Genomic DNA, 13,066 nt, shown 5'->3' on the forward strand with positions numbered 1-13,066 from the left:
CGAAGCCGGAAAGACGAGAGATGGCCAGATGGAGAGCCTGAGCGAACAAGACGACTAGGTTGCAAGACGGGCGAAAAATTAAAAAGGCAGAGAGAGAAGCGAGCGACGCCGAAGAAGACAGGGTCAACGTGAATCCGGTGGGTGTGCGGCGGCAAGGTAGAAAAAAAAGATAAAGAAAAAACCTAGGTTAAGGAAAAAGTTTTTTTGTTTTTTTTATTTTTTTACTCTGATACCATGTTAAGATATTGAGAGAAAAATAATTTTTCTCTATTAATTTCTCACATATATTACAAGTGTATATATATATATATAAGAGAATTGAAAAAAATGAAAAGTAAATATTGTGTTAAAATGGAAAGTATAGATATCTCTAATAATTGTTAACTTATCGTACTAAAATAATAGTGAGTGAGCACTTTATACTCGATGAATTTTTTTTCTAGAATATGTGATTAGTCCATGTTCATTTTTTAAAATTTAATTAAAAATTTTTAAAATTTAATTTACAATGAACATAAAATCCCCAAATTGAACTAAACGGAATTAACCAAGAGACCCCTTTTCAAACCCTCGCCATCATAATTTACCCAACTCTTCAATTTCACTAATTAATTTTGGCCTTTCACCTTTAGACGCACTTCATTTCTTCCAACATCACTCAGCTTTAAATCCATTTCTCCGTAAGAAGTTGATCTTTTTGCCTGCAGGCCACAATGTCGAAGCGAGGTCTGCCAGTCGCAGCGACTGTGAACTGTGCGGATAACACTGGCGCTAAGAATCTCTACATTATTTCGGTGAAGGGAATCAAGGGCCGGTTGAATCGGTTGCCTTCGGCGTGTGTTGGGGACATGGTGATGGCTACTGTGAAGAAAGGGAAGCCTGATCCCCGTAAGAAGGTCATGCCCGCAGTCATTGTTCGCCAGCGCAAGCCATGGCGCCGAAAGGATGGCGTGTACATGTACTCTGAAGATAAGGCGGGTGTTATCGTGAATCCTAAAGGTGAAATGAAAGGTTCTGCAATAACTGGTCCAATTGGTAAGGAGTGTGCTGATTTATGGCCAAGGATTGCTAGCGCCGCCAATGCAATTGTCTAAGGGTAGTAGGTACGGTATGCACATATAAATTATAGGTCACCATTCATGAGAATTTCAGGGTAACATGTTCAGACATTTGGATATGGCAGGCTTCAGCTCCTGTCTGCGTGTGTTGGTCTTGATTTTATTTTCTTTGATCACGGCTGCGAACCATTTAAAATATTTAAAAATTGTTGTACCTCTTTGTATGGCTTTTCTTTTTCTCTGATGGAGTTATTTTGAGTTTGTAAAAAAAAAAAAGACTGAATATTTTTGCAGAACTACAAAGACCCTCCTACTGCCAAGGTTTGGGTAGGTTTGAACCCAAATTTTCCGCTTAATAACTATGATCAAAAAGCATCATTGCCTCTCCATTATTGTCGGTTTGGGTAAGATGACTTGGTTTTCATTCATCCAAAAGCCCCAAGCACTATCCAGTAAAGGAAAAAAAACCTTGGAATACCTAAGCACCCTTGCAGCCAACATTCAAAGAACCCCTTGGTTTCTCCTAGGGGACCTTAACATAATCAGGGAATGCTCAGAGAGCAATGACCCAATAATAGATATTCCCTAGGATATAGATATCAAAAACTTCATGCATTCTGCTATGCTGGAGGGTGTTCCTCTTACTGACCCCCCTTCACGTGGTCCAACAAGAGAACTTATGGTTTCATAGCTAGGAAACTTGATAGAGTTCTGGCCTATTCAGAATCCGCTCTTTCCTCCCCAAAAGACTGAATGTTGAATTCCTTCCCCCTTGGCTTTTCAGAACATTGGTTGCCTTGAGCCAACCCCCAAAAGCCACATTCAAATTCCTAAACTGGGCCCAACATGAAAATTTCCTGAAAGTGATTGCAAACTCTTGGAATGTCATCATTAATGGATTCCTCATGTGCTCTCTGTACGAGGAACTCAAATTACTCTTGAAAAATCTCAAGCATTTTGATTGCCGCCATTTTTCCAGTTTGAATTTAGGAATCCCTATTGCTCTAGAAGAATTGAGCAAATCTCAGCTTGATATATCATCACTAAATCCAAACACCCTAACTGTGAAACTGTGAATTTAAAAACAGAGGAACTATGGACCTCGCTGTAGGCTAGAAAAAAATGTTGAAACAAAAAGCAAGGATAAATTGGCTACAGCTGGATGACCAAAATAACAAGTTCTTCTCTTTGGAAGTCAAAGATATGCTAGCCAAATCACAGATCAACTCCCTGCAAAACTCTGGACAGAAAATATACTCACGTGAAGAAATCACATTGAAGGGGTCAGTGAGGCTTCAAGCTGTTGTACAAGGCCAAGCTGTGATACGCCAAGCAGTTACCACTTTGAGGTGTTTGCCATCTGTTTAAGGCCATAGGATAGTGATATTGGTGTTTCAATTGTCGAAGCAAGTTTTGAAGGTGGTGGAGAAAGCAGTTCCATAAACCAAAAAAGGATTCGGGAGAAAGAAAAATAAAGATGAGCGAGATGGACTTCAATCACTGTACTTTCTGGATCAGTATTCCTATAAGATATAAAATATAAGGGCAAATTCAAATTTTTATGGATACTGACCTATATCATTGAGTTTTACTTGAGATTTATCATGGCCAGCTCAAATCAAAAGTCAGAAAAGTTGTTATTTCAGCATGTTTTCAATGAAAGACATGGAAGCCATATGGTCAAGAAAACAAAAGGTGAAAAGGTCATTATCAAAAGAGGGTGGATGATTAAATACTCATTGTCATATCAGGTCATTCTTATGAATGAAGATTCCAAATTATGCCTCATATTTACCATCTAGTTGTTGAAAGAAAGCTTCAAAAAACAAAAAACCAAAAACAAAAATCAAAAAAGCTTAATCTACATTTTGGCCATTGTACTTTACTTGTATGCATGTTCTCTAGTGCTTAATCTGTGTTTTCCCCTTTTGCCCTTGACCTCTCTGACATACTACTTGCATGATTAAAAAAATGTGAATTGCCCACTGAGATGAGGCCCCCAAAGATAGGAGTACTTTCTCATTTTCCAATCATTCCTAATACTTGCAATTAACTAGGAATGACTGGAAAGAAGTGAAGTAGATAATTCAGGTTGATATCATAACACGATAGGAAGGAGATAGTTGTAGAACTGCTGATCAAAATATAGGATTTTTTGTTATTCTCATTCAATATTGATTTCACTATGTCATACGTGTACATTACATGCATTTTTGCTGTCATAACTTTGCCATATAACAAGAAGACAAAATGTATTTGCACAGCTTAGAATTGAAACTTTGCATACTAGAACAAACACATACTTCTATCCCTACTATCAACTCTTAAGACAAGAATTTATTGAACCATGTCAATCTAACTCACTTAAAACATAGGACACGACAGCTGTTATATCATCAATTTTGCCTCATTTATGGTTGTGTCCTGCATGCTTGGAAGCTCTTGCAAAGGGCATATATGCATTTTTGTCTGTTGAATTGTAAAATGCGACGGCCACCAAAGTCCATGCCAATTGTAAAACACATACTTCTATCCCTACTATCGACTCTAAGACAAGAATTTATTGAACCACGTCAATCTAACTCACTAAAAACATAGGACACGACAGCTGTTATATCATCAATTTTGCCTCCTTTATGGTTGTGTCCTGCATGCTTGGAAGCTCTTGCAAAGGGTGTATCTGCATTTTTGTCTGTCGAATTGTAAAATGCGATGGCCACCAAAGTCCATGCCAATTGCTGAGGCCCTTCCTCTTCTCCAGAGTGCTTTATGATATATTCCATCTCCGTTTGGAGCATGTTGTCAAGCAATCCATCTGTTGCAGTGACAATGACATCTCCTGGTTCTACTGCTACTACCAGCTCCTGCATGCATTCAGAATTTAATAATCAATACTCTTGCATGCATTCAGAAATTAATAATCAATACTCTTGCATGCATTCAGAAATTAATGATCAATCTTGAATTACTTCAACTAAAGCATAGTTTATAGTATGACAAACCTCAGCATCACTTGGACGATCACATCCTTTTCCATTTCCGAGCTGGTATGGGCGGTTGAAACCACGTTGCATTGCTCGTGATTTGAATATCATTTCACCCTTTCTGAAGACCATAAATCCACTATCTCCCACGTTTGCAGCATGTATACACTGCAGCATATGTGTTTATTTTGATTAGTTAATTAACTTTCCTGTAAAAATATTTTTAGAAACTATTAAGTAATTAAGAAATGAATTTGCATTTCTATGTCAGTGTGCTTACTTTGCCTTTAAGGGCAATTATGCAACCAGTGGATGATCCTTCAGCCTTGGTACTTGCGTAAGCTTGATTTAGAACTCTTTTTGGATCGACGTCGCCTGTCGGCTCATTAAAAATTACTGCAATAGCAGAGTTCTTCATGAGTTGTCTAGCATACTCACCCGCATCTATACCTCTCTTGGCCCAACCCCCAACACCATCTGCCACACCAATGGTCTGCTCCTCAGCACAAATGAAGTGAGCATCTTCTCCATAAGGTTTTGAGGGGTTGTCTTTAGGTATGTAAAATGATCCTGAAATCATCTTGTAGTTTTCTTTCCTAGCATTACAAACTCTGCAAGCATGCATAATCAAACAGAAAAAATAATCAGTACCCAAACTTTTCTTGCAGCAGCTAGGCTTCCAAATTAAAATGGTAAAACATATAAACATTCGCACTTCTGGCTAATAAGCTATAAAAGAAACATACATAATGTTTGAAGATTATAAAATCAGGAAAAAATATAGATTTTCATTCGTTGATTTACTGTAATTGCAATAATTAATAAGTAGAGAGAATGACAGAGATTGACTTTCTTAATTTTTTAATGAACAAAGCAGATTTACACTCCTACCATATTTTCAGTTTTGCACTAATTCCTCACATCTTCACAATGAATCTTCTAATGAACAAAACAGAGCTTAGATTATGCAAAACCAAAGGTACTGGTAGATCAATCATGAAGATATTTTTTAGCTCTTTAAATTTGGGAAGTGTTTGGCATATTAATAAGCAATTTCATATGTTAAGACAAACATGGCTGATGTAAAAGGTAACTTTCCAAGTCATGGTCGCATATTTTAGTTTTGTAAGTCATTATGAACATCCTCTTAGTGGTTGAAAATTTAAATCATACATATTTCCATTCTAGTAATTCAATTTTAGCACAAACTAGGTAAGTCTATAGCCTATGAATCAGTTTATGCATTTAAATTTTGTGAGTGAGATTCTTGCTATGGCCGGGCGTGCTCCAACCTTGCCATGTTAAGACACAGCTAAAATCTTGATTGAAGAGTTGAGATTTAAGAACATAAATAATTCTTTCTCAGGTGATCTAATGAACAATGGGAGGTTATGCTAAAGTCTAATCAGAAGAGATGGAAGGTAATGGATGCTTTGGGTGAAAACTTCACTGCTTCCACAACCACCTGATTCATTAGAGCATGGAGTGAAGCCTTCAGCTAGTCCTAGAGATGAGGATGAGAATGCAGACTCCATGGTGGAGAAAACATATGCAGTAAAGATTGATGAGGTGAAAAAAATTATACTTGTGTTGGTTTGGGATTAATGGAAATTGACTGGTCCTGCCATAGGACATAGTCCACGTCCTTTTCTTTTCTTAACTTGTCAATGAAGGGTCTTCTTTGGAATCTTTGAAGTGCAGGTGATAAGAGATCTCCTTGCATGCTGAAAGAACTAAGAAGTTAATGCGTGTCATGACCTGAATATGGAGGTTCTCCTAGAAACTAGGATTAGCAGTATAGGAGCTGAAAAGGCTGTGAAGGAACTTGGCTTCCAAAGAGAATGGCAAGAAATTCAAGGCATTGCGGGGGTATCTGGGTGCTATGTGGATGCCAGAATGTTGATATTTATATCCAATATCATTCCATTTGTGTTTATTTTTATTCCATTTTATTTTTTTTTTTTTTAAAAGTAGGCATTGATTTTTTTAATTCCATTTAGAATTTGTATTCCTTACAGGCATCTAACTGGTGCTGTTATTTTTAAGTGAGAAATTGTGTTTCAAATTAATGGTATTAAACTCTTGGCCTGGCCCTGATGGAATATATCCCTAGTCTGTTTTATCATAAATGTTGGGATATTGCTGGCCTGAAATGTTTGAATACTGGTAAATAAAAGGCTAATTTGAACAAATCAGAGTCGCAGCTTGGCAGCTTTGGCAGTGGAGAAATAATATATATTTTTGAAGAGGAATTACAGATTTGTTGAAGAAAAGGGTTTTCTCAGACCACTATGGTAGCTGAAGGAAAGGGCGGACTAGATACTCCTTAGCTAATAGCTTTGAAGTTTTGAAGACCCATCCCAGGGTTGGCTTAAACCTAAATAGGAAGTTTGATCAGACAGGCTGATGAGGAATGACAGTGGTTATAATTATATCCACAAAGTAGTTTGTTCAGCAGTTCAGGCTGCATTTTGGGTATGGGGGGCAAAACGGGTTCAAGGGCCGGGTCCAGTCAGGTCACAAATGGGCCAGGTCATAAACGGATCGTGTCGTAATGAGGTCGAGGTTAAACAGATCACAACCATGTAAACCCACACCCGTCCGTTTTAATAAACGGGTTACTCATTTAAAAATATGATTTATTTATTTAAAATTGTTTGAAACATGACATAATTTTTTTTGAGGCACTCTGTCAAGTGAAATCAAGTTAACAATTAACAAATAAATAACAATCCATCCCCTCCCCAGTAACCCAGTAGGCCAGAAATCCAAGTAAGGGCAGAGCTGTGGCCTTGCCGTATCCTGTATGTACAGTGGGTTCGTGGCAGTGAGCTTGGAGGGAGAGGGGAAATGCAAGCAAGCCGACGGTGCAGGTGAGCGTGTGGCATGTGAACTGCACGGAGGTAATCTATTTTTTATTCTTTATTTAAACATTATTCCAGAGTCTTTATGAACCTATACGCATATTTACTGTCATGTCCTGCCTTCTATTTCCCCAGCCTTCTTCATTTTTGCTTCTCCTTTGCTTCTTAAAGTCTGCAAATTGGGTTTGGCTTTGTTTCTTAGCATTTTTCATCAAGTTGGTGTAATCTTGGTCTTACCCATCTGCCATTAAATCATTTGATACATAGGCTCTGTTCTGGGATTTATATTGTTCTTTGCAAGCACTTTGAACCCTCTGCATTAATCTCAGTATCCTTCTGCACTACAATTTATTCATTCATATTTTCTGCATTATTAGTATTTTTTTAATTGGTGAAATTCAACTTCTCACAGCATTATTTGCAAACCAGTTCGTATTGCATCATCATCATTTTCGCTTGCCGCTATGCAGGGAACTGTGCCTATTGCATCATTCCTATTCTGAACTTAGAAATGTACATCATCACCATTTTCATCTTCCCTGTCATCGTCTGTACCGTCCAAGCTCAAGCTCAAGCTCAAGCTCCTGATAGAAAGAGCGAAGTTTGTGCTTTTAACCTGTCAGCTTGAGCCCGTTGAGCTCGATTTTAGGTGCCACTAAAATTGTTCAATTTGTGTGCGCCTCCCCTTTTTTTGGGCAGTTTTATTTGTGTAAATGAGTTCCATTTTAAAATTTTTTGTAACGAGAGTTGATGGGAGTGGACGAAATTGAGCTACCATAGAAATTGGCCAGGCTTATTCATACCTACGCCATACAAGTTTTATCAGATATCTTTTGAAAGAGACATTTTTTTACTTCCTTTCCTCAATGGAATCTGTTTTTAAATGACTAACAAATAATTGTGTTTCATGAAAAATAACATCACGTGAAATAAAAATTTCACGAGTGAAGATCAAATAATCGATAACCTTTGACAGCAAAAGAATAACCAAGGAACACACTTTCGAGCTCGAGAATCAAACTTGTGACAAGAGGAAGATAAAGTTGAAGCAAAACATAAACACAATCAAATACCCTTAAATGATTATAAGAAGGAAATTTAGAAAAGAGAACTTCAAAAGGGGATTTGTTAGGCAAAATAGGAGTAGGCATGCAGTTTATGAGATATGCTGCCGTGAGAATACAATCCCAAAAAGATAAACAAAAGTGAGCTTGAAATCAAAGAGCACAAGCAACATTAAGCAAATGTTGATGCTTTCGTTCAACAACTAAATTTCGCTGAGGCATAGCAACACATGTGCATTGATGGATGATACCTTTTGATATAATATTGAGTATAATATTGAGTAATAGAAAATTGGCCTCAAGATAAATCTAAGATAGCTTTCTTGAGTTGAAAAATTCGAGAACCACTGCTGCAGGAGAAACAATCACGAAGATCCAACCAAATTGCACAAGTTATGGTTGCATAGATGACACTAGCTATAATTTCTTTAGATATTGAATTGAGAAGCCATGCGATACCAATGCTATTACCTCAGCTCCATGGATAGCAAAGAAAATCAAAAGTCGGTGGTTGAGGAAGAGATCCATCAATGAAAGCTATTTTATTCTTTGCATTCAAAGAAGTGAGCATCGATCGACTCCGTGCATGATAATTGTCTCCAATTAAAACATGAGAAACAAGCACAGCACTTGGATGATCTGAATTGTTGAGACAATACGGATTGATAAAATCATCAATGGTTGATGATGAAGAAGGAGAAGATGAAATTGGAGCATCGACCATTTGAGAGGCTTGAGAAAAATGCTCTAAAATTGCTCTGATACCATATCAAGATTTGTGAAAATATTTCTATTACATTCAATAGGAGTTTACAAGAGAGAATATATATACAAGAAGATTATAACAGAAATCTTAACAACTTAATAACTAAACTATAACTATAACTAAATTAGCCTGCTGTTGCTAACTGTTTTGCTGCTGTTGTTACTAACAAACTGTTGCAGGCTCAGGCTACTGCACTGTTGTTGCTACTGCTTTGCTAGTGCTATCAACAATTCATAATATATAAGGAGCACATCCATTGAAGATTAGTTTCCAAGTATAGAAAAGGTTTTTTAAATATTGAATATAGAGAGATCCTTCCCTTTCATCAAACAAAATCCTTGATCCAAGTGAACCTTTAATACTAATAACCAGAAAAGGAATATAAAAAAAAATGGAACATACAAATCTGAAAAATAAAGAACAAATTTATACATCATAGAACAGTATAGCTCAAAAAGTATAGAACAAATATCATAAGCTATAATTACAATAAATTTACAATAGTTTTTTTTGGGAGGGCACAATAAATTGAGCTCACCATCTCTAATCGAATGAGAAATTACAATCAAGATGAGATGGGATAATTACAAACAACATTGTTCTCAATGAAAGCCGCAACAAACCATCGCTAGGAAAGAGAGCCATTCGAAGGGTATTAAGAGGGGCAACAAAATATAACTACTTCACTTAACAATGAACCAATTAAGAGTGACCCTCTAAATAGAATCTATTTAGTGCAAATAAATATTCCCTTAATCTCGAACTCCTGCATGGGAAAAACAAACAAATGATAAGTCAACTGAACCCATAAGGGGTATGTGGCTATAGTTGATTCCATTTCTAAAAGTTGATGTCCTTTATGCTTCATAATGTTTTGCAACTACATTCAAATAAATAAAACTCTTACATTTTGTTCTTTTAATGTTTTTTGCAGTCGAAATCTCGAAGTTTAATACATCATCCATCTGCATAAGCTTAAGTGATCACACATAAACACAAAATTACAAAATATGATGTAAAATTGCAATTATCAATGCCATGATACAAATTTATTCCCTCTAATAACTAAAATGACAAAATAAATTAATAAATGAAATAAATAATTAAGATCGTGACAAGATATAAAATTGGACTAAATAAAACATCAGTCCAACTGTACCCCAACAAATAATAAAAAGAAAAAGAAAAGAAAAAAGCGAAAGAGTAGATAGGGTCTTACGATGAATTGGGGCTAAAATGTGTTCTCAGTTTCTTAGCTGGTAGAGTAGAATATTCACCCACATTCACCTTCGGTTCTTCAAACGGTCTCTTGGTAGGCATCCTCTTGGTTGCCAATATTTCCTGCAACTTCAAATTCAAATTAGATCAAGAGCCACGAAAAAGTAATCCAGTTTAAACAATAAAGTTAAATGTAGAAGGGTAAAGCATCATGATTCCTCCTCCACTATGCACATCAATTGTTTTAGCTGCTCCTGTTTGTTTGCTTGATTATTTTTATAAGGTGATATGGCTACTCAGTTTGATCCATAATAAGGGTCTACAAACTGCGCAGCAAATCTCATGATCATATATGTCTACTTGAAACAATTTCAAAGAATTTTCAACTTTTTTTCATAATATTCAAATAATTTAACAAAATTTTAAACTTTTTCATAATACAAAATGAATGTAGAGAAGACATACAAGCACATTTGCTAGGATTTCTTATTTTATGTTCCAAACATACAAAGTAGACCCGTTTCTGTGTAGTCATGGTTTTTCAAAGACATCATTGCTTTTGCTCACACTCTGGAATTTGTGAGGACTCTCAAGCAGGCGATGTTGAAAATGGTATAGAAAAAAGTGTGCTTTGTGAAGGTTGCCTACCAAGACGCTACCTAAAGAACTGAAGGTGAATATGGATGAATATACTGCTTCACCTTCAATTCTTTACGTAGCAACTTGGTAGGCAACCTCTTGGTACGCATCCTCTTGGCTAGCAATGTTTTCTGCATGTCAAATTCAAATGGATCAAAGTCACAAAAAATCAATCCGATTTAGACAATAAATTTAAATACAAAAGAGCAAAACATGATGAATCCTCCTCCACTATGTACCTCAAGCTATTTTAGTCTTTTGTGCTTGTTTTCTTGGTTAGATTTATAAAAGGTGATCAAGTCACTCCAGTTGATGACTATTCCCAGTTGAATCTTTTTAATTTTATGCATGATTGTTTGGAAATGTGTGCTATATTTATACTCAAAGATTTAGATCATCAATGGAACCAACCAATAGGTAAGAGGCTAACTGTACATACAAAATAATAAAGTACAAAAATAACTTGAAATAATTATTGATTTGTAAACAAAAGCCTAAGGATATAAATAACTTCATGGAAAATCTCATGATCATAAGGGTATACTTTAAACAATTGCACAAAATTAAGGAAATCCTATCATTGGACTAGGATTTTCTTCCTGGAAAATTGCAAAATTTTTCATTTGAAATTAATATTTTTGTTCAAAGAAAAAAGGAAAATGCTGCAGAACAAATTGAGTTATGTTTGATCCATAATATGCGTCTACAAACTCCACAACTGTTCACATGGTCATATACGTATACTTTTAAACAATTCCACAAAATTTTCAACTTTTTTTCAATAATACAAAATGAACATAGAGAAGGCCTACAACCACATTTTCTAGGTTTTTATTTTATATTCTAAGGGATCATTTACAACAACTTACAGAAATGTACTGTCTAGAAAAAGTACACATCTAAAAGTAGTCTAAAATTACTTATTATAAGTACTTTGTCAAATAAGTAAAAAATTAATTTTTGAAAAAATACTTAATTTCCTTTTTAAAAAAAGTAGTTTAGAAAGGCACTTTTTGAAATAAATACTTATTTAAGTATAAACCAAACGCTACTTATTGATACAGGTACTTATAAAAAGTACCTTCCTGAAAAAATAATTATTTTTTAAAAAGTTTCAAACAGGGCTAAATGTGACAAGTATGATAAGAGTGGATCCATCGGATCATTTTCTGTGTCTTCTTCTTGGTTTTCTATCTTCATCAATGAAACGCTAAATGGTTTTTCCCCTGCTTTTTTTGGGTTCATTCAAGGGATTAGTGGTGCAAGGCTAGTATGGACAGATTTGAAAGAAGACTTGTTGGATGGAAGAAGCAGGCTTTCAACTAGGCATTGCAGGGCAGCTCCTTTGGGGCTTGGGAAGCAGCGAAGAGACTGTCTGGGCAAACTCTGAGTCTCGGATGCAAAGGACATTCCAATCTGGGTATTTTTAGGCGGTTGGTTTCATCCTCTATCAAAAGGTTGGGTTGGGAGCTCGGGGATTGAAAACATTCCATAACTTATAGGCTTTGCGGGCAAGTGGATGTGGGGTTTGCATCAGAGAAGGGTTTTTTGGAAATATATGTGATTGTGGTGATGGTTGGGAGATGTTCACAAATGAAGTCAACCATGCCTTCACACTGCCTGCCTTGACAGATTCAAAACACGATGATTAATTCACGTTTCCAATTGATGTACTCAACAGTAGCCGTTCTCTAAATTCATCTTACAGATCGCTAAGTTTTATCTACATCCCTTGTTTATGTTCCCTAATTAGTAGTAGAATCAAGGTAGATTGGGGTTTCATGGCAGTGAAATAAATTCATTTAACAGGTTTTAGTTCTATATTCTTCCTTTGCACCAGCTCTTCAACAATTCTGGACAAAATCCCTCTCCAGTTGAAAATCCAACGACTCTTTAAGCTGCTACATTTTCGACGAACCCGATCAAACCCAAACCACCAAAACCTTGAAATTGAATCTCTCGTCATTTACACCACCAATTGAATATACCGCACACCATACCTAATCAAATGAAACTAGAAAAGAATCAAAATCCACAAGAAGATAATCTTCCATACCGAGGGTTCCCTGCTAATCTTGGTTCAGCCTCTTTCCCTCACTAACGGTTTGCGATGCTGCTTCTAACTCGGAAGAAACTGAGAGGGGAAATCAGTTTCAGAGCCAAAGCTGACGTGCAGAGGATAATGATAGCGAGAAATTTCTTGCACGAAAATAACAAAGCAAAAGTTAATCAATGATCGAATGTACCGCACACCATACCTAAAATGAAACTAGAAAAAGAATCAAATCCACAAGAGATAATCTACCATACCGAGGGTTCCCTGCTAATCTTGGTTCAGCCTCTTTCCCTCACGAACAATCGAGCAATGCCGCTTCTAACTCAGAAGAAACTGAGAGAGGAACACAGTTTCAGGGCTAGGGCTGATGAGCAGAGGAGAAATGAGAGTGGATCAAGAGTGGAGATGAGTTTGCGC

At 36.3% G+C, this 13,066-nt stretch overlaps 3 protein-coding genes and 1 long non-coding RNA gene across 8 annotated transcripts; 2 read left to right on the forward strand and 2 right to left on the reverse strand.

Moving 5' to 3' along the window:
• Nucleotides 1–551: 551 nt before the first annotated feature.
• Nucleotides 552–1,282, forward strand: LOC131146523 (large ribosomal subunit protein uL14x/uL14z/uL14y-like). Its single transcript, XM_058096157.1, has one exon. It carries the CDS (start codon nucleotides 714–716, stop codon nucleotides 1,092–1,094), a length of 381 nt encoding a protein of 126 aa, XP_057952140.1. The 5' UTR covers nucleotides 552–713; the 3' UTR covers nucleotides 1,095–1,282.
• Nucleotides 1,283–3,631: 2,349 nt separating this feature from the next.
• On the reverse strand, nucleotides 3,632–4,132 carry LOC131145814 (probable protein phosphatase 2C 55). The gene is made up of 2 exons (XM_058094999.1): nucleotides 4,061–4,132; nucleotides 3,632–3,922 (listed from the first exon to the last, which is right to left on the reverse strand). Exons 1-2 carry the CDS (start codon nucleotides 4,130–4,132, stop codon nucleotides 3,632–3,634), a joined length of 363 nt encoding a protein of 120 aa, XP_057950982.1.
• A 172-nt stretch (nucleotides 4,133–4,304) lies between these two features.
• LOC131146524 (probable protein phosphatase 2C 55) lies at nucleotides 4,305–13,066 on the reverse strand. 5 transcript variants are annotated; one of them, XM_058096158.1, is made up of 5 exons: nucleotides 12,904–13,066; nucleotides 12,650–12,792; nucleotides 10,656–10,724; nucleotides 9,956–10,077; nucleotides 4,305–4,653 (listed from the first exon to the last, which is right to left on the reverse strand). In XM_058096158.1, exons 3-5 carry the CDS (start codon nucleotides 10,701–10,703, stop codon nucleotides 4,305–4,307), a joined length of 519 nt encoding a protein of 172 aa, XP_057952141.1. In that variant the 5' UTR covers nucleotides 10,704–10,724; nucleotides 12,650–12,792; nucleotides 12,904–13,066. The 5 variants fall into 5 exon arrangements, 2 of the variants coding, with proteins under 2 accessions (XP_057952141.1, XP_057952142.1); XR_009134388.1 differs by lacking the exons at nucleotides 4,305–4,653; nucleotides 10,656–10,724 and adding exons at nucleotides 9,144–9,502; nucleotides 9,644–9,701; XR_009134389.1 differs by lacking the exons at nucleotides 4,305–4,653; nucleotides 10,656–10,724 and adding exons at nucleotides 9,144–9,502; nucleotides 9,644–9,710.
• Nucleotides 4,492–6,111, forward strand: LOC131146525 (uncharacterized). Its single transcript, XR_009134390.1, has 3 exons — nucleotides 4,492–4,597; nucleotides 5,409–5,611; nucleotides 5,744–6,111. It is a non-coding gene; the product is annotated as an uncharacterized LOC131146525 (long non-coding RNA).

The sequence above is a fragment of the Malania oleifera genome, chromosome 13 (genome assembly GCF_029873635.1).
Source record: "Malania oleifera isolate guangnan ecotype guangnan chromosome 13, ASM2987363v1, whole genome shotgun sequence".
Lineage (NCBI taxonomy): Eukaryota > Viridiplantae > Streptophyta > Magnoliopsida > Santalales > Ximeniaceae > Malania > Malania oleifera.

Bases quoted from the DNA above. Each gene is read 5' to 3' on its own strand.
- LOC131146523 (XM_058096157.1), top strand. From the start codon at position 714: ATGTCGAAGCGAGGTCTGCCAGTCGCAGCGACTGTGAACTGTGCGGAT.
- LOC131145814 (XM_058094999.1), bottom strand. From the start codon at position 4,132: ATGCAACGTGGTTTCAACCGCCCATACCAGCTCGGAAATGGAAAAGGA. The intron at 3,923-4,060 runs GTTTGTCATACT...GAATGCATGCAG, and splicing joins ATCGTCCAAGTGATGCTGAG to GAGCTGGTAGTAGCAGTAGA.
- LOC131146524 (XM_058096158.1), bottom strand. From the start codon at position 10,703: ATGCGTACCAAGAGGTTGCCTACCAAGTTGCTACGTAAAGAATTGAAG. The intron at 10,078-10,655 runs GTGAAGCAGTAT...TTGAAGTTGCAG, and splicing joins TGCTACGTAAAGAATTGAAG to GAAATATTGGCAACCAAGAG. The intron at 4,654-9,955 runs GTAAGACCCTAT...GCATGCTTGCAG, and splicing joins CATTTTAGCCCCAATTCATC to AGTTTGTAATGCTAGGAAAG.